This window comes from Maniola hyperantus, chromosome 2 (assembly GCF_902806685.2).
Source record: "Maniola hyperantus chromosome 2, iAphHyp1.2, whole genome shotgun sequence".
Lineage (NCBI taxonomy): Eukaryota > Metazoa > Arthropoda > Insecta > Lepidoptera > Nymphalidae > Maniola > Maniola hyperantus.
In genome coordinates, this window is record NC_048537.1 from 6,593,134 (window position 1) to 6,618,107 (window position 24,974).

At 35.1% G+C, this 24,974-nt stretch overlaps 1 protein-coding gene across 2 annotated transcripts; it reads right to left on the reverse strand.

Annotated features, from left to right (window-relative positions):
* Positions 1-211: 211 nt before the first annotated feature.
* On the reverse strand, positions 212-24,811 carry Naprt (nicotinate phosphoribosyltransferase). 2 transcript variants are annotated; one of them, XM_034981872.2, is made up of 11 exons: positions 24,466-24,811; positions 24,046-24,216; positions 23,843-23,969; positions 20,356-20,439; positions 18,161-18,288; positions 14,102-14,564; positions 11,030-11,295; positions 7,018-7,136; positions 5,747-5,908; positions 5,016-5,144; positions 212-4,250 (listed from the first exon to the last, which is right to left on the reverse strand). In XM_034981872.2, exons 1-11 carry the CDS (start codon positions 24,536-24,538, stop codon positions 4,173-4,175), a joined length of 1,800 nt encoding a protein of 599 aa, XP_034837763.1. In that variant the 5' UTR covers positions 24,539-24,811; the 3' UTR covers positions 212-4,172. The 2 variants fall into 2 exon arrangements, with proteins under 2 accessions (XP_034837763.1, XP_034837771.1); XM_034981880.2 differs by having other exon boundaries at positions 14,252-14,564; positions 24,466-24,809.
* Positions 24,812-24,974: the final 163 nt, after the last annotated feature.

Here is a 24,974-nt window from a genome sequence, read left to right on the forward strand (position 1 = left end):
GAAGTCGGGCGAGCATAATAACAGAAACTAGAAATCAAAGCGTAAAACTCGCCCGACTTCAACATACATAACGTGTGGAAAAAATAGTTATTTTTTACTTTGTAGTGGTTTGGAAGTCAGTTTTTTAAATATTTTTCTTGTCAGCTTCATGTTCATGTCAAGGTAAATTAAGTTATATAAATATAGGAAAATTATACATAAACACAATATATTTATATGTAAATTATTTATTTCAGTTTTGTGAAGGCAATTTAAATTGTTGTACAGCTTTCTTAACTAAGTTTAAAAAGTGCAAAATATTATATTGCATTGAAGGCACACAAAATTTACTTATCATATTATAGAGGCTAGTTTGCAGCTGTAGTTTAATCTGTAAAATTCATTATTTCTGTACAATAAATAGATAACTCTACATTTAAATTTAAAGCACAATATTTTTTGGATTTCTAACTAATATTTGTATTGTATGTGTACCGTACAAAAATACCACACGATTATAATTTGAGAGATTTAATATTGTGATAAGATATCAAACTATCAATTTAATAGATACATCATCTTATGAATCTAACACAATATTTTTTGTAGTTTTATTAGTCCTTATTACAAAAATAATTTATCCAATAGGTACCTACTACAAATAACATCCTAATTTCTTGATGTACCTATTGCACAAAAGCAAGAAATTGAAAAAAAAATCAATCATAATTTTATTTTCAGTAACCATCCGAGCCAATATTATGCTTAGATGGTGATGGTATACCTAAATTATATTTATTACTTAAAACTTGTACATAATAATTATTACAGATGTGGCAGATGCCTCAAAATAATAATAGGGATTACTGTACTTAATGCATTCTTACTTTCAATTACTACAGCAACAATTACTTACTTCAACCGCAGTTTATTATTTCTTATTATAATTTTAAAATATATACACGTTATTTATAAAGTTTTTGTGCACAATATAGTAAACTCTATATAACCTACTAAAAATAGCCTAATAATTCTCTATGCAGTACAATTAGTGTAGATTCATCAAATTAATATTTTTCCAAAAATGTTTGCGAAGAAGGTAAAAATGTTGGTGTAAGTGGTGTAACTATCGCTAAAAAATGATTTGTTGTCTAATTATTATTATAAAACAAATAGGTACTAACGCCTGATATGTAAACGTTACAGTTACCATTAAACTTTGGCTAAAGTGGGTTGAACTGTGCACAAATCAGTATTTATACCTCCATAACTAAGGATAGGTAAAGGTATTGTTCAAAGTTAACAAATCTTGACTTGTGCAACGTATTTTGCTTTTATTGGCGTTCAAAGTTTAATGGTAACCGTAACATAACTGTAACCGCCTGATATACAAACCCTTATTCATAAAGACGTACAGTGTTCGCAAAACTACTACTTTTTGACTCCAAATTTAACTACTCAAGTCCAAACTGGAGTTGCAATATGTCGGTCTGAGAAAATTCAGCCAAGGATACAAGCGCTACTGAGATCTGTTTCCTTCCTGCGTACACTTTACAGTTTACACTTTACGCACACTGCACAATCATACGCCAACTATACAGATTGGACTACAATGTTTTGCAATGTTAAACGTTATTATTACCCGCCCCTATTTAAAATATTTTACCTTACTTATTGTTGTATGTTGGTGTAAATGCTAAACCACACATTTTACATGCTCAAACATGACAAACTATTTTTTTTTTAATAAACGAAGTGGCGAAAACTCACTTCATCAATGGACAATATGCGTTGTCTTTTATTGTGACTGTTTTACACAGTCTCTAATTAAACAAAATTGACAGGACTTTTAGTGCTATCCCTTTTACCGAAAAGGATACCAATATATTTAGTTTAGCTTAGATATTGTGTGCAACAGATTTAGCCACACTGTCAACAGAGCAATTGTATTGTTACATTAAAATGCATAGGTACTGTCAACTACCGGTATTTATGGTTCTGTAGTTATATATTATATTACATAAGTATTATATGTATATATTTTCTTTCATTTTAAACTTGATTTTAAATAATTCATCTTTCAATTATCACAAATTGTAATGATTTGCAGATATTTCCCTTATGAAAACTATCTGGAAGTCTTTATTTTGTTATATTGTCTAATGTTTAGAGATATTTCGTTCAATAGATATTCTACAATATATTATATGACCTCAATCGTGTAGAATAGAATAATCTGTCTTTGAATCATTATAATTTTAAAACTATTATCTATGTTATTACTAAAATAAATGTAATTTATTACTAACTACTTACTCTAACGTAGAAAATAACTTAGGCCCTTAATATGGCTTATACTAAGATTAAATTAACCCATTTTACATTTGATTCTTGTTACAAAATAAACAACACTATCCTGACCATTATAAAACAACCCACAAAATATTATATAAAAAAATTAAAATCTATTAAGTCTTAAATAAACGGAATTACTATTACTTCTAAGCGTGGTGCAATAATTTAGTAGTAGATGATGGAAATTATGAAATACTTAAGTAGATAATGAACTGGATGAATTTCTAGTATAATCAATGATACTTCTGTGTTATAAATATAATAATATCACTGATTAGATAAAGATTACATAGAGTGCCGTAATTTAATAAAAAAGAGCACTTGTTTCTTTGGTTAGATTTTTAAAGAACTCAATTCTTCACACTTCTGAAACACTTAGATGCGGTGAAAGCGGTGCGCTGCTCTTAAACAAACCTGTTGCGATGCCGTTACTTACATATTTTAAACTTTTAGACCACAAAGGTTTAAACTACTAAGAGTTAAATATGCAAAGGAATGCAATAATAACGTTCAAAACGCCAAAGTTAATAAATAATTTTGACTAGTAATTGTTTTCCTAGACAATTTCGTTTGGATATTCTATCACAGTTTTAATTTTAGCTGACTCTTCGCGCGAAATCAAAAAGTTAAATAATATTTTTCGTATGAAAATTTTCAAAGACTATCTAAATTCTGCAATATTTTTTTACCCAAAATATATTTCATAATAATTAATAATATACCGTGCTTAACTAGAGCAGTTCGTTAGACCGGTTTTCCGGCGTAAATTACAAGTATGGGCGTTTGTGAACTCTTCCGTATTCGGTTGGTATCCGTGATGTTTCGAAGTGGCTGTCAGACAAATACGTACTCATTCGATTCGTATTTTTACGGAATCCGTGATTTTACTGATTAGTGCACCAACGCTTTTGGAGCCACACTAACTTATACCTAATGTTATTTTGTTTAACTGGTATAGTGGTATATTTTAAACACGCTCTTTTACGGAAACCGTAATTTTACGGATGAGTGCACAAACACCCTTAGGGCCACACTAACTTATACCTAATGTTATTTTGTTACTGGTATAATATTTTAATCACGCTCTTAACCAACTAAGAGACGCCTAAATGCAATCTACATAATATTATTATGCTCCTTTTTAATTTTTTGCAACTTACACTTTTTTAGTAATCATTGGAATTTTTGGTATACCAATTTCATGTGGTATTAATGAATATGCAAAGGTTTTCACATACATAATATAATTATTACAAACACGTGAATTATTACATTTCAAACGAAGACCCCAGAGATCAGAGAATTTTTGTCGGGCCCCAAGTTACACACTATTTCCATATGATGTTTATGATGAACCAAGATTTTTTAATAACAGTAATGCATTTGTAGAATAATTTTGTAAAGCTTAGGTAAAGCAAAAATCTAGTTTCAATAGAAAACTTGTAGAAATATTCCATGATTTTTGTACTTATTTGAAACCTAACGTACAGTTACTATAGTTTTGAAACTAGTGATCCAAATGAGTACTTAATATAATTAATTACTAATTAGAGAAACATTGAAAATTCATAATTTAAATGACTTAAAATGTAGTCGAATTTTGAATATTCAGTTAGTACTCGTTACATCACTAGGTGATAGTAGCAAGGACAAAATTAAATTCAAAGACATAATTCAATGATTAAATTACGTTCACGCATAAGGTGTTAAATTTTTTTGTGTATATTTAATATAATTTATATTCCTGGATTAAGCCTGTATTAACTCCCATAGGATAATATGGCTTAGTAAGTGAATGCACCACCAATTTATAGCCGGGAACATTTTGTTCACGATTTTCATGATAGTTCACCAATAGGCGCGTTTTGTAGCCACAACTCATGAATAAATGTGTACAAATCATCGCTGACGGCCACCTGAATGTAAATAAAAGTACATATACTTTATTTTCTAATAAAGAATATTCAATTAGGTACTTAAAAATATTCTGTATCATTACTTTGGGCACTCGATAATAGGAAACAAACACAATACAGTACCAACGCGGCAGAAAATATTGTACATCGACCTTAAGAATGCGATTCCGGCTTTGTAGAGCGTTGTCTCTGTCACTCATACCTATGTGACGTTTTGTCGGGCTCAACAACAAAGACAATGTTCTACAAAACCGCTATCTTTTTCTTAAGGTCGATGCACATTGTTTTCTGCCGCGTACTGTACATGCTTTCATCTCTGTCACTCGCTAACAACTTCACCGTTAAAGCCAGTGAGCGATATCTAATTGCCTAAAACTCACACAAGTCTGAAAACTTAAAATCGAATGCGCCGAATCGACCCCAGAACCTCTCCAATGGAGATAGACGTCTTAACCACTAGGCTATCACCATCTCGTCATTTAACCCTCATCATCAACCCACCGACGGCTCACTACTGAGAACGGGTCTCCTCTCAGAATGAGTAAGGAGGCTTTAGGCCTACCACGCTGACCAAAAGCGGATTGGCAAACTTCACAAAACTTTGAGTAAGTATTATGGAATTCTCTCAAGCATGCATGTTTCCTCACGATGTTTTCCTTCACCGTTAAAATGCCCAGAGATGTGTGCCCGGAATCGAATCCCGGACCCGAATATCACCCCACTATCACCACTCATCATTTAATACTACTATGATGTAATACCAACCTTGTAAGGAGTGGGGTTCAGATTTCTCTTAATATCCTGTCGCAGAGTAAGTAGCGATGCCTGCACTCTCTCCCGGACCTCCACTAATGGCTTAGGACGAGTACATATTCGACCTTCCTTCCAGTATACCTGGAATTAAACGAAAACAGATGTTTTACTGATTACAATTTCATTCTACTATTACATTTACTATCATTTTAATTTCAATATACTACATACGGCTTAAACTTATAGTCTAGACAAGATGGAACCAGAATCATCATGTACATCATCATCATCATCATCCATCGTCGGCTCACTACAGAGTACGGGTCTCCTCTCAGAGTGAGAAGGGTTTTGGCCATAGTCTACCACGCTGGCCATGTGCGGATCATGTACATGCAACAAAGTATTTACATAAGTCTCAAAAATTACGGAACAGATCACCTAGCCGCTGGTTTGGGGTCAAGTAACTGGCCTTCCACTTATAACCGCAATGAGAAAAGCCGACGACCGAAGACAGCGGAAGGTCATAGTTACCAGTGTTATAAAGGCACTTATTGCAGACACTACCTTTATCTATGAACAATACGACCACTAAGAGACACGGCTCTTTTAATTTTTCAAAGTGTTGATTTGTGCAAGCAAAGAAGTCTTTAGCTAAAATTCTAGAGCTTAAACTCATAACCGCGATGCGAATGCGCACCGCGATTTGACGCTGAAAAAAAAAATTAGAACCATTAGCTAGTTACCTTATAAAGATGTTCTACTTTGCTGGGTATGACATAAGCCCGCTTGGACTCCTGGAAAGGATGCCGGCACAGAACCTTCTGGCCCACCTCTGGTGCAGGCTCCGACGAACGTTGGAGCAGATCGATCAGTGCGTGCCCATCCGCACCGAACAACCTGTACGCCTGGAACAAATTATTGCTTTAAAGTCAAACTCAAAATATTGGTGCTGATTCTGGTATCGATGCCAGCAAAATTTCAGAGTAGTTACCTGTTCTCATTTTTTTTTAAATGCAATAAGAAAAGGTCAGACAAAACCTATTTTATTATCACGTTTTACTAACTAGCTTTATTGTCGGTCGGTTTGTTTGTATGTTCGACAGAAAGTTTGCTATCGATTTTTAAACAAACTTACCGATGAGACAGAAAGTTGAAATTTTACACATATAGCAACTGGATGACAATGCAATGTTAATTTGCTTTCTTGTCTCTCTGTTAATTAGTTTGTTCGTTTGTTTGTTTGGTACAAATATTATTTTATTATTTTTGAGAAAACTCTCACAACAGTTCATATCATTTGCAGATGAATAAAATTATAACTTACGTGAATTCACGTACCAATAGGGATGATGACTACAAGTCAAATCATCATCATCGCTCGCTTTGTAAGGGAGCTTGTATGAAATACACAGGTGTGACGTCATAAACATTTGACGTAATTTGATGCACTTTTTTAGTAAAATCGATAATTTAAAATGGTAAGCAAGCTTAAAACTAACAGCGGACGTGGATTTTATGTATTTTGGTAGACCCTGTATTTAATAATTCCTAAAAAAATCTATTCTTGACATAATCATCATCACGATTATATAAGAAAAATTAAAACACGTTTTTATAAGGGAGTTTTCATAATATTACATGGCGTATAATATTCGGTTATGAGCATTATGAGTCAAAACAACAAAACGCACGAGTGAAGATAGAGCTCCACAAAATGTGTGGTCTTTATGGACAATGGCACAGATTCTCTATACTAAATTTAGAGTATCTGCATCTTTTTCTTTTTAATTTTGCTAAAACAGGACAGAACATGAATTTTACATTTAAAGACTCTAAACTTTAGAGCACGGCATAAAAAACAATAGGCTCGCGACTGGCAACTAAAGTCAAGAAGTTTGACTGTTTTAGTTAAATTTAAACCCGTCCTTTCAGTATTACATTAGTACTGGTATAGCGAATACTCTAAAATTTACCTGTGGTCAGAATCAGGATCAGTGTCTACCTCTATTCTTACCTCTTTATGGCCGGGAATTGTGACTTTGCCTACATCCTGACTCAGCTTAATTCTGGGCTGTCCGTTGATTTCCACGAGTTTATATACACATCCTAAAGCTGGTTGGCGTTGGCAAGTCACTGTAATCGAAAAAACATGAATTGACACAATATGTCAGCATGATCACAGTCATAGATTTTTTTTCGTGTATAAGCTTGGCTTCGCATGCATCTCGTTCGAGCGTAGACGCGCTTATAAGCTGGTCACTTGGTTCCGCAATTTATAAATGAACTACCTCCAACGCTGATTAAAAAATAGATATTAAAAACATTCAAGTATAAATTAAAAGAATATTTTTTAGCTAGACGGCTGAGTCTTTTGTGTCCAGTGGCGTGCAGGCCATAGAGGCATATAGGCACTGCTTACCCTACCATTTGGGATCTACAAAATCATATTATGAAAGCCTTTAAAAAAAAAAAAAACATTTTTTTATATCTAATTGGTAATTGGTATTATCATAATTAGTATCGGGATCACGCAGTCGACATCGGACGAAAAGCTGCGTCTCGAAATGCTTACGGTTTAGTATAATTACACAAGACAACGTCTTTGTGTGTCTCACATTTCTCCTAGAAATCTGTCAATGTGTGCGTCAAATTGCGGACCTAATAAGCAGAGCTTCTGTCCAATCACAAGAGAGAAATTTATATCAGACCTGTTTTGAAAACCGCGCGCGATTTAAATTCGTAAAAACATATGAATGTTTTATCTGTTGCAATCAAAATAAGATTATGATTCTGTACTTTTTCAATTTAATTAATTTATTGATATTATTTTCCGTAAACTTAAGTACGTTTTAGATTCTAAATAAATAACATTATGATAAAATTTGAAATTTGTTTATTTGAATAGTTAGCGCCCTCTATTGAGGAGCGGACTCCCAAAAGCTTTTCAGTTATCTCAAGTATAAATTAACTAGATAGCAGCTGTTTAAAATCGTAAAACGAATGTTTTATCTGCTGCAATAAAAATAAGATTACGATTCTGTACTTTTTAGTTTAATTAATTTATTGATATTATTTTCCGTAAATTTAAGTACGTTTTAGATTCTAAAAACATGACATTATGATAAAATTTGAAATTTGTTTATTTTGTATAGTTAGCGCCCTCTATTGAGGAGTGGACCCCCAAAGCTTTTCAGTTATCTCAAGTATTAACCTGTCGTTAAGTATTAACTAGATGGCAGCTGCTATATTTATATTAGTGCTAATCCTATTCACCTAATAAACCTATACTCACGATTATATGTTACATACTTACTTGATTCTTCGCGTTCTATACCTAATGTAGATTATTTCTTTAAATAATTAGTTAATAGGTCCCTAATCGTTGCAGCTAGGCACTGAGGACAAACCTCTGTGGTTTTTTCGGTGTTTTTAGTTTAAGATTTTTGATTTGTATGTATTTTGATTTGATAATAAATAAATAAATACGCGAGAGCTGTTTTTGGCCCCCCACGCAAGTAGAGGGGTATTATAGGTTTAACGTGTGTATCTGTGTGTCTGTCTGTGACATCGTACCGCTCAAACGGATGCACCTATTTGAATGCGTTTCTTTTATTCGAAAGTGGCCTCTTATAATGTATGAAAATCTGGTCAACCGTTTGAGGAATATCAGCCGGAAAAAATCATTTAGTTCTACTTCTTTTTGTTTGGACCGTAGCGAAACCAATAATTAATCTATGGTTTGGACATATTTTCATCTTTCGCTTTCGCAAGCTTTCGAAAGGATAGGATAAGTTTCGACTGACTCATTAGGGTTACTAAATGTGAATGTGTTAGATATTAGACAACCTATCTAAATAAATCCTCGTTACATAATCTAAATAAAGGTGTGAATTGCAATGAAATCCATTAAGAAGATAAGAATTTATAAGCAAATACAATCACAATCGCAGATTGCGAATTTGTATTAAAACTGTGGAAGTGTGTAATGATTTGGCAGTAAAAATATTTGCTGCATCATTTATAGGCCTTTGTTAATAGAGATATATAGTTTTATTTTGGCTTCCATCTGATAAGATAATAATATTACTATGTCAATGATAACTATTTCGATTAAATGTGTGCATAGTTATCTAAATCCTAAACAAAGTTATACTACCGCATGACAGTGTATCTAGCTGTCGACGTATTATTAATCCATCGACATAATATGTTTGCGTCATAGACAACGATTATGATACGTCGTCGGACAGGACGGCGCGGCGGCGGTTAAAACTAAATGCCAAACTTCTTGATTGCTCGGAACTGACGACGAGTAGCATTAAACAGTTATCAGCAGGAAAATCAAGGGAAGGAGAGCAGAAAATACACTCCAATAGTCCGCGCTCGTCCCACGTGATCGTTACGGGGCAGGGTAAAGGGCTCTGTGTTTATTGTACCTGCGCAAACAATTAAGTTAGAGGATTCAAGAAGTTTGGCGTAATTTATAACTTGTTTCCTTCAAGTTGGAAATATGATAGCTATATCAAATTGTAGACCGCTGTGTTTTTTATAGTCTGGGGTGCCATCATACCTAGCACTAGACTATCATGAGCGGTTTTCTTTATAAGTAGGTATAGGTTGTTCACGTATTTAGTCGACGTAAGTCAGAATAGTTTCGAACCCTATGAAAAACGACCCCTGATGGGTTCGAAACTAGTCAGGCTTACGTCGACCAAATACGTGTAGCCTTAACAATCTATACTTATACCTAGCACGCTCCCCAGCGCTTCCATACAAACGTAATTTCCTCTTTATATTTTGAATATTAACCAATCAAACTCAAAATTTATGTGGCCACGTTCTAGAAACAAAAATCTACGTCTATGGTTTGTCAGATTTTCTTAAAAAATTGCGGTTTCTAAGTTAGCATTAGATCGATTTAAACGTGCGCCGGACCCACCCCAAAAAGTATTACTCTAAGATAAATTAATGTATATTTTTATTTAATAAAATCATTTTTAATAATAATAATCATGTCTACTTTTATATTACAGTCTAATATACATATAGCCGGAAGCAGATTATATTTATGAACTAATCTTGGTATCAACATAGTATAACATTACGATATCGATATCGTATTTATTTTATAGCATGCAAATATATATAATATACATATAGCAAATAATATAAATTGCCTCTAGTTATATCACTTACATCACACCTTGTGAACTCATAATATTGCTCATAATGTCTGGCTCAAGGTTTCTCGGAAAGGTACTTTACGCGAATAGGGAAGGAAAATTAATCTAAATATATAAAAGGAAAAGGTGACTGACTGACTGAACTACTGGACGGATCTGGCTGAAATTTGGCATGCAGATAGCTATTATGACGTAGGCATCCGCTAAAGGATTTTTGAAAATTCGACCCCTAAGGGGATGAAATAGGGGTTTGAAATCTGTGTAGTCCACGCGGACGAAGACGCGAGCATAAGCTAGTATAAATTATAAGTAATCAGTGCCGTTAGATTTCCGGTACAATAAAGAGATGTAGAGAAAATCATGAACTCAAACGAGACCTATTTTTAAATTTTTTTTTTTTTTTATTAGTTTATTATTTTTAAACACAATATGTTAAAAATAATAAACAATTTTTGCTGCACACAGTTTAGACAAAAAGTGCTTTTTCTCAAAACTATAACATTGTGTGGATTGGTTCTAGTTTGCGTAAGTAGGTCTAATTATATTATTCCGTACCTGCCATTACGTAATTAATGGAAGGAGGGCATGTACATCCAGTCATTAGGATAACGACGCAGAAAGTTATGATTTTCACTAGATATCTCCTTAAGGTTACCGCCAGATGACATTTTAAGTTATAAACAAGTTAAATTAACTCAACTGGTACGTAGTCAAAACAGTAAGTACACGTAATATATTATTTCTACCAGGTAAAATTTTGCTACATTTGATTTTATAGCGATACTGTGCGGGCGAAATCGCAACTATCTCCTGACAAAAGTTAGAAAAAACAAAAATTCTTACCCAAATGAGTTCCAATTCCAAAGCAGTCAATAGCATGGCCTTGTTCGTGTAAACTAAGTATGGTCTCTTCGTTGATATCATTGGAGGCGACAATGGTTAGGTTGCTGAACCAGGGCACTTGGAACTGCTCCGCGACCTGGTGGAAGGTGTCTCGAACTAGTACGGACAAGTACGCTAGGTCACCACTGTCTATTCGGATCCCCACCGCCTTGTATCCACAATCGTTCAACGCAAGGGCTACCGCGCAAAAGTTCAATAGACCACTCCTGTCGAGAAATGCTTAGCTGTAAATTGACAGTATTTTGTATAGAAGGAAGAATACACGATTTTGAAGTGAAAACTTCAAGGTCGCGTCACCGACATGCTAATCTTAATAGTGCTCGGAGTGCTGATAGATGTAAATACTATTACAAAAAAATATGACGTTTTAATTTTTCATACTACAATTTACCTACTTATTACTAAAGTGGACAAAATCAACAAATCCTGCCTTGTTTTAACGAACGAGCTCGTCCATGCATCTACATCTAATAAGCACCCCAAGCGGAAACTTAGCAAAATATAAATCGTTAGTAGGTATTAAATGTAAGGTAATACGACTCAAGACTCAAATCTACCAACGTAGTCGAGATGTGCAAACTTGTGCTTAAGAAAGTGCCACAGAAAGCGAAGCGGCAGCGCTTCTTAGAGTGAGGCCGCACGATGCGTTTCCGGTGCGTTGCGGCGCCGTACCGCAATGAATTCTACTATTGGGTGTCACACGAGCACTGCGTTACCGCTCCGACAGAGAGTATGGCGTCGCACCGCATGATGCCCCCCACCCCGTTTTACTGGTATCCAGTCTGTTTGTGCGTGCGGTGCGGCGCCGCACAATGCGATGTGACAACGCATCTTGTGGCATGGTACTGTAATTTATATGTACGAAGTCGTAGCGGCACCGCTCAGGCGCCGCACCGCCGCCGCAACGCATCGTGTGGCATCACTATGTAGTTTCTTCAAGCAAGTAATAGTAAGAACTGTATGAAGGCTTTCACTTATCATCTATACTTTGGCCATTATGAACGTGCGAACTGGGTCATAAATCATTACGATCATATGGTTGTGAGAATGCCGCAGAAGTTGTTATCCATTAAGGGAAGCCGTTCAGACGCAGGTAGCCGGTAGCTAATTTTGTATTGTTTCCTCTGTATAACGTGTCATCGACTATCGACAAATTATTATTTTTACTGTTACACACAACACCTATACAGGCCTACAGGCCTTATGGAACTGGAACATGATGCTACTGAAGTACGAGCAAAAGGTCTGATAAAAATTATGTATGATCCAGTTCGCACGTTCGTAATGGCCCAGCTATAGTACAGGATTTTCAAATCACACAGGTTTTCCATCACTTGGCCGTCCATCATCTGTCCATACTAAAAGAAAGATGTGCGCACAGTTAACGTCAGTTTGACAAGTTGTCACTGTCGTTGCGCTTTGTACTTACCTGCGCAGGCGGTAAACATTTAGCACATTTGGTCTCATAATTTTAAATTACCTAACACTATGCATTCGTAGTAATGACTGTGAATATGGATGGTATTCAAAATCATTATAGGAATGCATATTTAGGTTCCACCAATCAAATCATTGAATAATTAAGAATCACGTCCATCACTACTCATAATATCATTATATTGGATGCTGTGTTGTCTTGTCTTCCGAAGCGATTGAAATTCGCAAACACCAGAATTACAATCGTGCTTTAAACTAGCAAGTAGGTATGTGGAATCCAGTGGTAGAATTATACAATCGTACGACATCGAAAGTTAATAGTGACGTTGTGAGTGTATTTTGCCGGGCAGCTCGTCAAGTTCCAGCGAAAAGAACAAGAAAGAGGGTAGTTCGCTACTGCCCGTGACAGGTCGAACTTTATCTCTCGTAACACCGCAGTCTTGACTACGACCCGTGCAATTGGGTTGAAATATCGACAAAAGCATCAAATTATTCGTGGTATATACCCGTTATGTACATTAAAATATGTCGTTAAACCACGAAATTTAAGCTTTAAATCATTAGTTCCCACAGGATCTTTCAAAAACTTATTGTTCCCGTAACGAATGCATAGTACAAGTACCTACAGGTACACAATTAGTAAAAGTAGCGAAGCGAGTAGAAATTGTCACAATTTCTCGCTACTTTTACAGCATTATGCATACGCTATAGTATTTAATAGTTTGACTTAGTATTAGAAATAGAATATCACCAAAAGCGACGCGTTAACATGCTATCTACGTATTTTATTTATTAAAGCCGCATCCACATCAATTACTTAAGTATGTTCTATTGTGTATGTAATTAATTAATTATGTTGAACGCTACATGCAACGTTAAATATTTTGGCGAATATTTTTGCTACGATACCAATTTGCTCCGAAAATGACGACGCGATGCGACGCTAAACACATTTGTTATTGTTTGGCGAACGCGGCTAAGATTTTACGTAGATAGCCTGTCCTTGCATAGCGTGCGCCGCCGTAGACTATAGGGGATTGAAAAAGGTAAAACTATGACACTATTTATGCTGTGTAATGAAATTCATGCAATTATATTAAACGTAGGAACTGTGAATGTGTGCAATCCCTATACAATGCAACTGTGCCCAATGATTATAATTGTCCCTATTATAGGTCTTAAATGTTCTAGGACAATACGTCACACTGAAGCAAAATGTAGAGTCCTTGACGGACGTGTACTGTTATATGTACATTCGATCGCTTAGTGAAACGCCGTCCACGCGCGCTTCACTGCCAAAGCTTAGGAATGTCTCGAAACTACTGGGTAAGAGCGGTACCGCCAGGCACCATATTAGGTTACATGTGCTCACTCGCATTGTTAATACCCAACCTAAGTGTGAATCGGCAATGCACTCCCTTTCCCGAGATGAATGTATGAAAGTGATCGTCTGGACTATCGCCAGGTTAATATTCAGCGAATATCCACATTACAAATGAACCACAAACGAGCGATGCAAAACAATAATAAGTTTATATCAGACACCAAATGTCAATAGCGGTCTTGCATGTTTACCTCAGTGTGCGTTCGACCGTGCTATGTCCACACGTACTACGTATAGTCGAGTTTCGGACTCTACGACCATTGGATCCACAGTTGCTATTGTAGCCGGAATGCCCATTCGTATGCTGGCGGTGGCGTGATGGTAAGCCTTGAAAGTTATACCTCTTCACATCGTACGTGTCGACTAGCGCTAAGAACCCCGAGGGGAAGGCTTGCGCGTAGGATATCAGGGCGGCCAGCTCGCCGTCGCTCGCCTCTTCCGGCGACACGTCAATGACGGTCGAGAGGCGCCGGCGCCACTCTACGGCCAGTTCCACGAGGTTGCAAGGTTTTTGTGTCTCTGCGTGTCTGAGTATGATTGTATGTAGGTCGTCGAGCGTGCTGTATGACGTCACGAACGAGTGTGCGTGAGTCCCTTTGACGGGTATGTTGAACATCTTCCCGGCCAGAACATTGCTCGTACCGTCGAACCCACCTGCAAATATAATGTGGTAAGCCCGTTTATTTTCCAAGACACGCAGTAAAACTATCTTGGTACCTGTGGGTTTCTTTAAAAAATCCTTACATAGCCTTAAAAACCTACTTAACAAATGATTTTGACAGCTAACTGCTCACAGTGCAGCTAATGAACAGCCGCGTTATTATACAGTATATAATCGCATATAATCGTACAATTTACAATTCTTTTAATTAATTGTTAAGTTGTATCATGTTGTTAAATCTATGTTTTGTTTTTGAGGTCGTGCCTCGAAATATTTAACCAAATAAATAATATACGTATCTTTTCAAGACACTAAACCCTCGGTACGGGAGTCTGGCTCGCACGTGGCCGAAGTTTTTTTGTTGTACATACATAACTAAAAATATTGTTGGCAGTTCAAATAGAAAGCACCCATAGATTCCTACCTGGTAGATACCTAAATATCAGAATGCCTCAAGCTATCAATCAACAAAAAGCTACCCAAGAAGTTAGAAATTTCATTTACCCCTGAGTAACGGGTGAAGTATTCAATGTCAAGGTGCTTGCATGATACCACCAAATTAAAGAAACTTATTTGTTATTCGGGGTTCCTTGTGACTCAATGGCGTCGAGCGTGTTATATACGACCCCCACCGTGCCTGGTACCGAGCGGTTGGGTATCACGGCAATAAGCTGCAGGATTACGCTAATATAATCAATAATAGAGTAGACAGACGCCTTTGTTACATTTTGATCATTATTTCATACTCAACAACAAAGTCGTTAAATAGGAATTCTTTTTATAAGACATCATCATCATCATCATCATCATCATCATCATCATGATCAATCCATCGCCGGCTCACTACAGAGCACGGGTCTCCTCTCAGAGTGAGATGGGTTTGGCCATAGTCTACCACGCTGGCCATGTGCGGATTGGTAGACTTCACACACCATTAAGAACATTATGGAGAACTTTCAGGCAAGCAGGTTTCCTCACAATGTTTTCCTTCGTCGTTAAAGAAAGTGATATTTAATAACTTAAAACGCACATAACTCCGAAAAGTTAGAGGTGCGTGCCTGGGATCGAACCCCCGACCTCCGATTGGAAGGCGGCGGATACTTTAAATATCACAGCTTTTTAAAGTATATAAACAGTCAGTGGCTTTTACCTTTTTTTTTATAAGACATATATTAACTATTCAAAATTGGTTGCAAAATGTGGCACTGGCATTTTGATTAATGAAAAAAAACTTTAGGTTTGGATATTCATTGCTCCTTCAACTGAACCGATTTGGATGAAAGGACACATTTTATTCCAGTTCCAAAAAGTTACCAGGGGATATTGATTGATTTTGAAAAATTTGAGTCATTTAGTCAGTTCAAGTCAAAATGTGCACTGCATGGAACAAGTTTTTCTATAAAAGTCATGTAAAATGTCAAAGTATAATTAATAAAAATCAGTTTCGGTATTCCCCAGTCCTTATTTAACAATTAAAAGGGTGAAAGTTTGTACTTTGGCTAACACCACTAGAGTCTACATACTACTGAGCATTGTCTAATCAAAACTAATAGTAACTTATGCTTTTAAATGAGTATACGCATACCTAACCAAAAATTACATACAGTACCTACGCGGCAGAAAGTAATGTACATCGATCTTTAGAAGGAGATAGCAGATTTGTAGAGCATTGTCTCTTTCATTGAGACCGACAAAACGTGAGATAGGTTTGAGTGACAAAGACAACGCTCTACAAAGCCAAAATGTCATTCTAATGGCCGATGTACAGTATTTTCTGCCGCGTACTATACAATATAGTACGCGACACGTCGAGATAGCAAATGTGGAGGGAACACCCGCACAGCTCCCAGGCTAACCCGGTGCGGGTGACGTGTAGGTGTGCGGGGCGTCCCCCCGCCTCATACCCCGATTTCCATTTCGACCTGTCGTAGACTATACATAGGTGCCTAGGTATATATTGGGTTTCTGTAGGTAATTAGGTATACGTAATTCAATACCATAAACGAATTACACAATGTTTCGTTTATATTTTAATGCTTAACTCATGTTTTACTTACAAGGAAAACCATAATTTTTGTTGACGAAGCTACAGTTTATATAACCCTAGTTTTCTCCTGCAACGCCGTCCGCGAATTTCTATTCAGCAGGAGCTTTGTAAAGGAGCAAGCTACGAGCACTCTACCGGGATATAAGTTAGCCAATGGTACTGATTCTGATACAAATTTTAGAGAATTCACGAATCTTCTTCTTACCAATGTAATAAGAAAAGGAGAGACAAACGTATTTAATTTAAAACTGTCAAACCTCCTGACTTTAAATGCCAGTCGTGCGTTCCGTGTTTGAATTTCGTTTGAATAGAGAAAACACTAAAATTATTTTAAGTTAAAATTTTAAAAGTTTAAAAATAAATTTTCCGTCCTAAGCAGTAAGTATTAATAAAAAGTTCAAAACTAACCCGACTACGATCCTCTTAATAAACGCTGAAATATAGTAAAATTATGTTTCTGTCGCTTGGTATATTTTAATAGTATATTATATTTATGAAATCAGTATTTTTTTTCCTCTTTCATTTGACATCCCACTCGATACAATAGCAAAAACAAATTTTGGAGACCCCTACTTTTTTGGATGTAATATCCGCCAGATCAATTATGTTCATATAAAATGTAGCCTAAGTCACCCGGGCCATAACAACGAATCAATTGACACCTCATTCATTAAAATCGCCTCACTAGTTTAGCCGCTACAGTGGAACACACATATAAATACAAACCTATACATACATACACAGACTGGCAAAATCATAACCCTTCCTTTTGGCTTTGCCGTAGTCGGGTAAAAAGAAAATGATACAGATATTCTAAATTAAGTTTAGAGAAAGACATGAGAATCGACGCCATTGTCAGCTTCTAGCATGCAAGCTACATAATATTATATCTGTGGAAACGCGTAGAATTTCTGGCAATGTTATATTTTTCCGTAATAAAAGTTATAGCCTATTTCCGTCTCTAGCATGCACGCTGTATGGATGATTTTAAATCAAGATTGGATCAGCGGTTTAGCTTTATACATTTGCACGTTTATAATCATCATAATCAACCGATAGACGTCCACTGCTGGACATAGTTCTCTTGTAGGGACTTCCACACGCCACGGTCTGCGCCGCCTGAATACGTACGTTTAATAATAATATAAATACTTAATTTATCTACGCTCACATCTGAAAATCCTGAGTATGAAATTAAAATAAGTGACATAGGTACATACTTTATTCACATACATCTTCAATGTGAAATATTATTATTACCAGATTTTATGGTTTCGGATTTTAAGAAATGAGTTTATTCAAATTAGTGTTTGAAAATCTACATATTAATTACGTATTATGCAACCGTTTTAAAAACTTTATACAACGTTATACAACCCCGCCCGTTGCACTATTGTCGTACCTACTCCTAGCACAAGCTTCACGCTTAGTTGGAGAGGAAAGAGGAATATTAGTCATTTAACATGGCTAATATTCTTTAAAAAAAAACTATTATTAGTATGAGAACTAGTATACGATTGAAGTAAAATTAGAATATCTTACCAATATAAGCATATTTAGATGCGGAAAGACCACCGTCTGGCCCTTGCGCTCTTCTTAGTCCAAACTCAAGTAAAGAGATGTTCTTTCCCGCTACCATTCTATATCGAGCTGCATTTGTAGCCATTAAACTGAAACGTAAATTATTTATAAAAACATCCAGAAGTCTGAATATCCTTTTTAGGGTTCCGTACCCGAAGGGTGCCAACGGGACTCTATTACTAAGACTCTCTCTCCCAGCGGGCTGTATCTCATGAACCTGTGAAGATTTCAGCTCTACCTATTAAGGTAGAGCTGAAATTTTCACAGAATATGTACCTATTTCTATTGCTGCTATAAGTAACAACAAATAATAAACATTTCAAAATGGCCGCCATGTTTAAAAAAATTAAAAAGTGTTATTTCTTGTAAGAGGTTCAGACTTCAGAACCCTTTGAGTGCGAGTCCGTCTCACACTTGACAGATTTTTCCGAAAGTAGTCTGCAGTTTCTTTGTGAGTAAATAAAATTATAATACCTACCTTCGTTTATTCAAAGTATGCTCATTGAAAAATGCAAAATCGAAGATTATGTAGGTAAATGTAGAAGTACCTAAATGTAAAATGGTAGAACGTGCATTTGATACGCTCCAGCAATACGCGGGATTGCAAATAACTTAGATATGATTATGTACATGGCATAATATGATAACATTGTAAATTGAATTTTTGAAAAGAGTGACCGTCGAGTTCTTCTCAGTAGGAAGGGTATTCCGAACCAGTGATAGATTCACGCATGACGATTCGAAAGCACGGCTCGTAAAAGTTTTATTTAAAGGAAAGTGGGCTAACACACACACACATAAACACAAAAATATATGTTAGGAGCCCAAACTCTATATATACAGATTTGGTCGATCTCCTTTTAGAAAAAAAAACATTTCTATTTATGGTACCCTATTATATCTGCTATTAATGTAAGCCTCTGCTCATCGGTTTTTATTTTATGAATAAATAAGATATCGTTCGTTAGCTTCAATTTAGCTTTACGTATACCGTATTATGACGTCATTATAAATCTAACATGGCGGTTATGACACACAAAAATAAACGAACGAAGTAAGACAAACTGAAAAGTTCTATTGTGTAGATTTTGAATTTGAGTACAATTATTATTATTTATTATTTAATAAAATTTCTGTGGTGATGATTTTAGTTGAACTCTGAGTCTGAGATCTATAGAGCGCACTTTGACTTTGCTCAAACTTAAGATTGAGTTAAAACGAGACAGATTTATGTGAGAGATAGATATAACTCTCGTTTTAACTCCGTCTTAAGTCTAAGCAAAGTCAGAGTGCGCTCTATAGATCTCATCCTGAGATACTATGTAGAAAGATAATAAGTATTTATTGTAACCCATTAAAGTCTCCCTATTATACTTATCTACAGTGCGACAAGGCTCTCTTGGCACTTGAATGACATTGACAGGGGCGGCGCTGTTGGAGAACAAAGGCTTAGACTATTCAAACAAAAACAAAGGGGACACTTGACGGCAACGTTAGTTCCGATTTTCACCACGCACCAAAAGAGCCTTGTCGGACTGTATAATAAATGTCTCAACTTTATATGCTTGAACTGTCATTCACCTTCCACCACGTACCTATATTATAATAATAAAATAAGAAAACGACTTCCTTTATTTTATTATTATAATATACTTACCTACATACGAGTAGATATCTGGTTTGTTTATTCAATATTGTTTTCATAATAAAGTACATGTAGATGCAAAAGTTATTACCGGCAAATTGCAGTAATCAATTCACCCAGCAGAGCTTGACTGATAAAATTAGATAGTGCTAAGTACAACAAACAGAGTTTAACAGAGCTTATAGGCAATACAATACACGACAACCACTAATTTTCTATGCTTCTAGAAACGCATGTACATCATAAGTAGGAAATTATACCTAAGTACGATGTAAACACAAACCTAGAACAATAATTGCAAACTCTTGATGCAGTGAATGGGCATTGAATTCCACAGTGAATTTTAGACTTGCCTTTAAACAAGTTTAATTATCGTAATATACGTAATTGTCGCACTGAATTGTAATCTGTTACAAATCGGTAGTATAATATTAAATAGTTATGCACATATATTTACAGGCATTTTTCATGCAATCTAATGTGATGTCATACACTAGGCATAGTCGCTTACCTTGCGAAGTTAACTAGAGTCAATAAGGTCGTCTCCAGTATTTGCGCAATTATGAGCGGGCCTTCAACTCGCAACAGCGGAACTCTGAAATATAAGCTAAATTTAATGTGTGCGAACTTTATTTTTAGCAGTCTAAGGGTCATGTTTTTAGCCGTCTATATATGTATGTATGTGTGTATGTATGTAAGTAAAATTAAAAGTAAAGTAAAATATGCTTTATTGTACACAAAAACCTAAACAACCTAGAAATATAACAAAGATAGCATGTACAATAGGCGGGGCCTTATCGCTAAAATAGCGATCTCTTCGGTAGATATAGTACATAGATATTCAGCAATGTTTTTTTCTCCCTCAAACTATCAAGACTTCGTCCGCGTGGATTTTACGTTTACGTTATACATTTTTTATATATACCGCTTAAATTCAAATCTTTTAATGCATCTCCTCTATTTCCATTTACCTATCTAGCCTATCATCTACTTATCTTTATACTAATAAATAATATAAAAGTGTCTGTCTGTAATTTCGAAGTAACTCATCAAAAGTTGCCACGCGATTTTTAAAACCCTAAATCCACGCGGACGAAGCCGCGTCATCATCTAGTCAATTTCTAAATTTCACATATTTCTAGGTCCACCGGTAACCCAGACCAAAGGTTTTCTCATGTCTGTCAATCAGTCATATTACTGCTTTATGGCTTTACGTGTAGAGAACTAGACAGATAAACAAAAGAACAAGTCCCGATGATAAGAACCTTTTCAATGACATAAAAATGTTTGATTGCATGTGTGTATTGTGTATTCTCCGACATAACCGCAGATTTTTTATATGCGGGCAAAACATAAACCTAGCATTGTTTCAATATATTTCTCACTATAGACACGCAATTGCCCACATGTGATAATGTAAAGTCTGGCTTGCTAATCTTAGTTGGATTGCTAATGTATATCTTGCTCAACTGCGATCCAACTCATCAGATATACGATCTATTTAAATACGATAAAGTAGTAATGACGTAACATGTATTGTATGAATTACAGAACGGCTAACATAAGCCAACCATGTGAATGCCCATATTATAGTCTAAAATTAGGATAAAAAAATAAAATAAGGAGCCAATTAAGAAATTATAGTGGGGCAAATGTAAATTTATAAATACTGCTTCACATCTAATACTACTACGACGACCCATATATGTAGTTGTATGCATTATATTTATATTGTATACACTACTTACTATAAGCATATATACCTGCTATCATTTGTATATTTTGAGTGGCAGGTATATACAGGTATGTGACAGTTTCATTTATTTTTAACCGACTTCAAAAAAAGGAGGAACCTTTTTTTTTATTTTTTATGTATGTTCCCCGATTACTCGATGACGCCTGGACCGATTTTGAAAATTCTTTTTTTGTTTGAAAGGGTATACTTCAAAGTTGGTCCCATTTAAATTTGGTGAAGATCTGATGAACATCTTCGAAGATAGATACTGGAACTCCTCAACGGATAAGAGTAAATTGCTCGCGATCAGTGTAATAGCTTAGTAAACAGTAGATTTTTAACCAGTCATAGCATAATTCCATGGGGCCACTAAAAATTGTGAAATAAATTTTTTTTACAAAAAAAATAAAAACCGACTTCGATACACAAACACTAAAAATTGAAAAATAATTTGATTTATTACCGAATATATTATGTATACAAGAGTTAATATAGTTCCATAATAATATTTTTTGGGGTCGGTGCCAATGAGGTGCCATTGTGCAGTCTCATAAAAATATGAAGTCTAGACGATTCGCGCAGCTAAAGCTAATTGGCACCGGCACCAAAAAGTATTATTATGGAACTATATTAACTCTTGTATACATAATATATTCGGTAATAAATTAAATTATTTTTCAATTTTTAGTGTTTGTGTATCGAAGTCGGTTTTTATTTTTTTTGTAAAAAAAATTCAAGTAACAGGTATGCAAGTACGTCCATGGGTATGCACAAGTAATATAGACCAAAAGCTGGCCATACACACACACCCGATTTTTCTTAAGCATTAATCTCTACTCAATTCTTAATTCAAAAGATTATTAAACCACTAGATTATTGTGTTGTGGACGGTGACTGCATTATAAGCGTCATGTCACACACAGCTAATTAATTATCGTTTCATCAACAATTAGATCGTCACTGTTATGTACTCCTCAATCCTCATGGTGGTAGCATGCATCCCAGGGAAGAACTTACGCTATGAGTCCCGAATTTAAAAAAAAACCTTAATCTACATGGTCGAAATAGCTTGCATTCTGGAGAAGGATATAGACTACCTACTTCTACTACTACCTACCTACTAAATCAAAAAGTTATTGTTTATTAGTTATATAGTATATGGGATAATCCACATGGACAAATATTTAATGAGAGACTTGTAAATAATATGGTTTGTAACTAACTACCAGGTTTGAGATTGACATAATGACAAGGCACAAAAGTTCTGAAGGTGGGTGAAACTTGAATTCACTGATTGGCGATTGTTACTAGTTCCAACAATCGAATGGTTTGATACTACTAATAATAACAATCGAATGTAGAAACATTCGACCGCTAGTTCGCAAATTCGAATGAAACCGCTAGTTTTTCTATATATTGAGCTATTTTTTCTCAGAACATAGATTAATTTTAAATTAGATGAGGTTATATACGAATACAAAATAGTAAGTCCCTAAGTTCGATGGTTGAATGATAAAATTTGCCACACAAAATTGGGTATTTTTTCTTAGTAGATAGAGTTTACTTTTAGATGAGGTTATGTATATTCGAATTTGTAAACTAGTAGTAATCAAATTCGAATCGGAGTGAATGAGACGGCGCAATACATTCTTATATATTTTTCTTTTTTCTTCAAATTCGAATGGTTTGGTAGGTTATTCGAATAATTTGAATGACTTCTACAATCGAGTTATTCGAATAATGTCATTCACAATCGCCCATCAGTTCTTGAATTTAGCATTGCAGTATTCAGATATTACCTATGTGAATTTTGAATTAAAATTAATCTTTAAAAAATGTTTTCTTCTATATTTTATACACAAATATGATAGTTAATTAATATTAGTTATTGTTATTAAATGTGCATATGGAACCTTGACAAATGAATATAAATCTCCAGTGATAATAATAATTAATAACATCATCCATGTACTCACTCAGCACCAAAGGATAATATTTACAAGATAAGTGAGGTATAAATAGTTTTACACCAACATTTTAACTCATAAGAATCTGAGTCTGAGATCTATAGAGTGTACTTTGATTTTTACACAGAAATATTATGTTTTTCACATTTAAACTCTATCTTAAGTCTGAGCAAAATTTAAGTGCGCTGTTAGCTTTTGTTTGACTTTATTATGTTACAATTTAAATCTATTGATAGTAATTTTTGACTAAGAGAACATCAAATCAAAAGGATATTCCAGGTAAAAAGAAAGCTTACCTTGGAAAAGCCACAGAACCTTCCTCAATGGCACTCAATTTGATATCCTTACAAGTCAAGTCTTTGAGATATTCAAAAAATTCTGGTTCGATATTGGCAGGCAACGTTTGAACTAAATATGCAATATCTGAAAAAGTTCTGTTTAAGAAAAAGTTTCTTATAAACAATATTAAGTATAAATTGTATAAAATGCTTTTACATACCACTGTCAGAATAGTGAAAATTTTCCAAAAACTTGAGACATTCTTCAAGTCCAGCGAAAATAGTGAACTCTCCTTGGAATGGATTTGTTCGGAAAAATAAATCAAAGACAGCTGTATCAGCGACTTTCCCCGATTTCCAATATGCATATGCCATAGTTATTTGATATAAATCTGTAAAATGGTAATTATTAGAAAAATCATCTTAGTTAAGTTTCTATGCACTTACCTGCTTAAAATAAAAAAACTTTGTAAGTACATAAACGTCTCTAATACTTTACACTAATAACTAATAATGATGTACTTAGTATTATAATAATTATACAGAATCGGCAGAATATAAAATTGACACTTTTAAATTTCGCTCCAAAACATTTTAACCTAAATAATAATTATTGTTCGTACATCGTACGTATGACTTACCTGTTAGCAAAGGTTGGACAATACCGTTCTGCCGAGCCATTTCTTTATTGTTTATCAGATGATCACAGGACATTTCAGAACGAAATTGGCAACGCACCGAGGTGGTAACTAACGTGGGTAATGTACGATAACTGACGAGCGACTAATGGTAATGAGAGATATAATTTCATCGTGATCAAGCAACCTCGTATTATCAGCGCGCCAAACACTGTTGGCGGAATTTTACTTACGCATGCGCATTTAATTTTCTATTGACTGTTCAACCTTGAGGTCATTAAAAAGGTCAATGGACGAATTCAATTATATCAATTATAATATGATCTATGAATTCAATCATCAATGTTTTGGTTTTGATGATATGACAACTGACATTTAACGTGACAGTTTTTGGTGTTCAGTGGCCCTACCGCGGTTGTTTGACAGCTACAATGTCACGATCGCAATCATCTCTGATTGGTTAACGCTCGCTCACTATTGGCCACAATGCATTGTTGCAACAAGAATCGCAC

Bases quoted from the DNA above. Each gene is read 5' to 3' on its own strand.
- Naprt (XM_034981872.2), bottom strand. From the start codon at position 24,538: ATGTCCTGTGATCATCTGATAAACAATAAAGAAATGGCTCGGCAGAAC. The intron at 7,137-11,029 runs GTAAGAATTTTT...TTTCGATTACAG, and splicing joins TGGAATTGGAACTCATTTGG to TGACTTGCCAACGCCAACCA. The intron at 5,145-5,746 runs GTAACTAGCTAA...GTTTAATTCCAG, and splicing joins AAGTAGAACATCTTTATAAG to GTATACTGGAAGGAAGGTCG.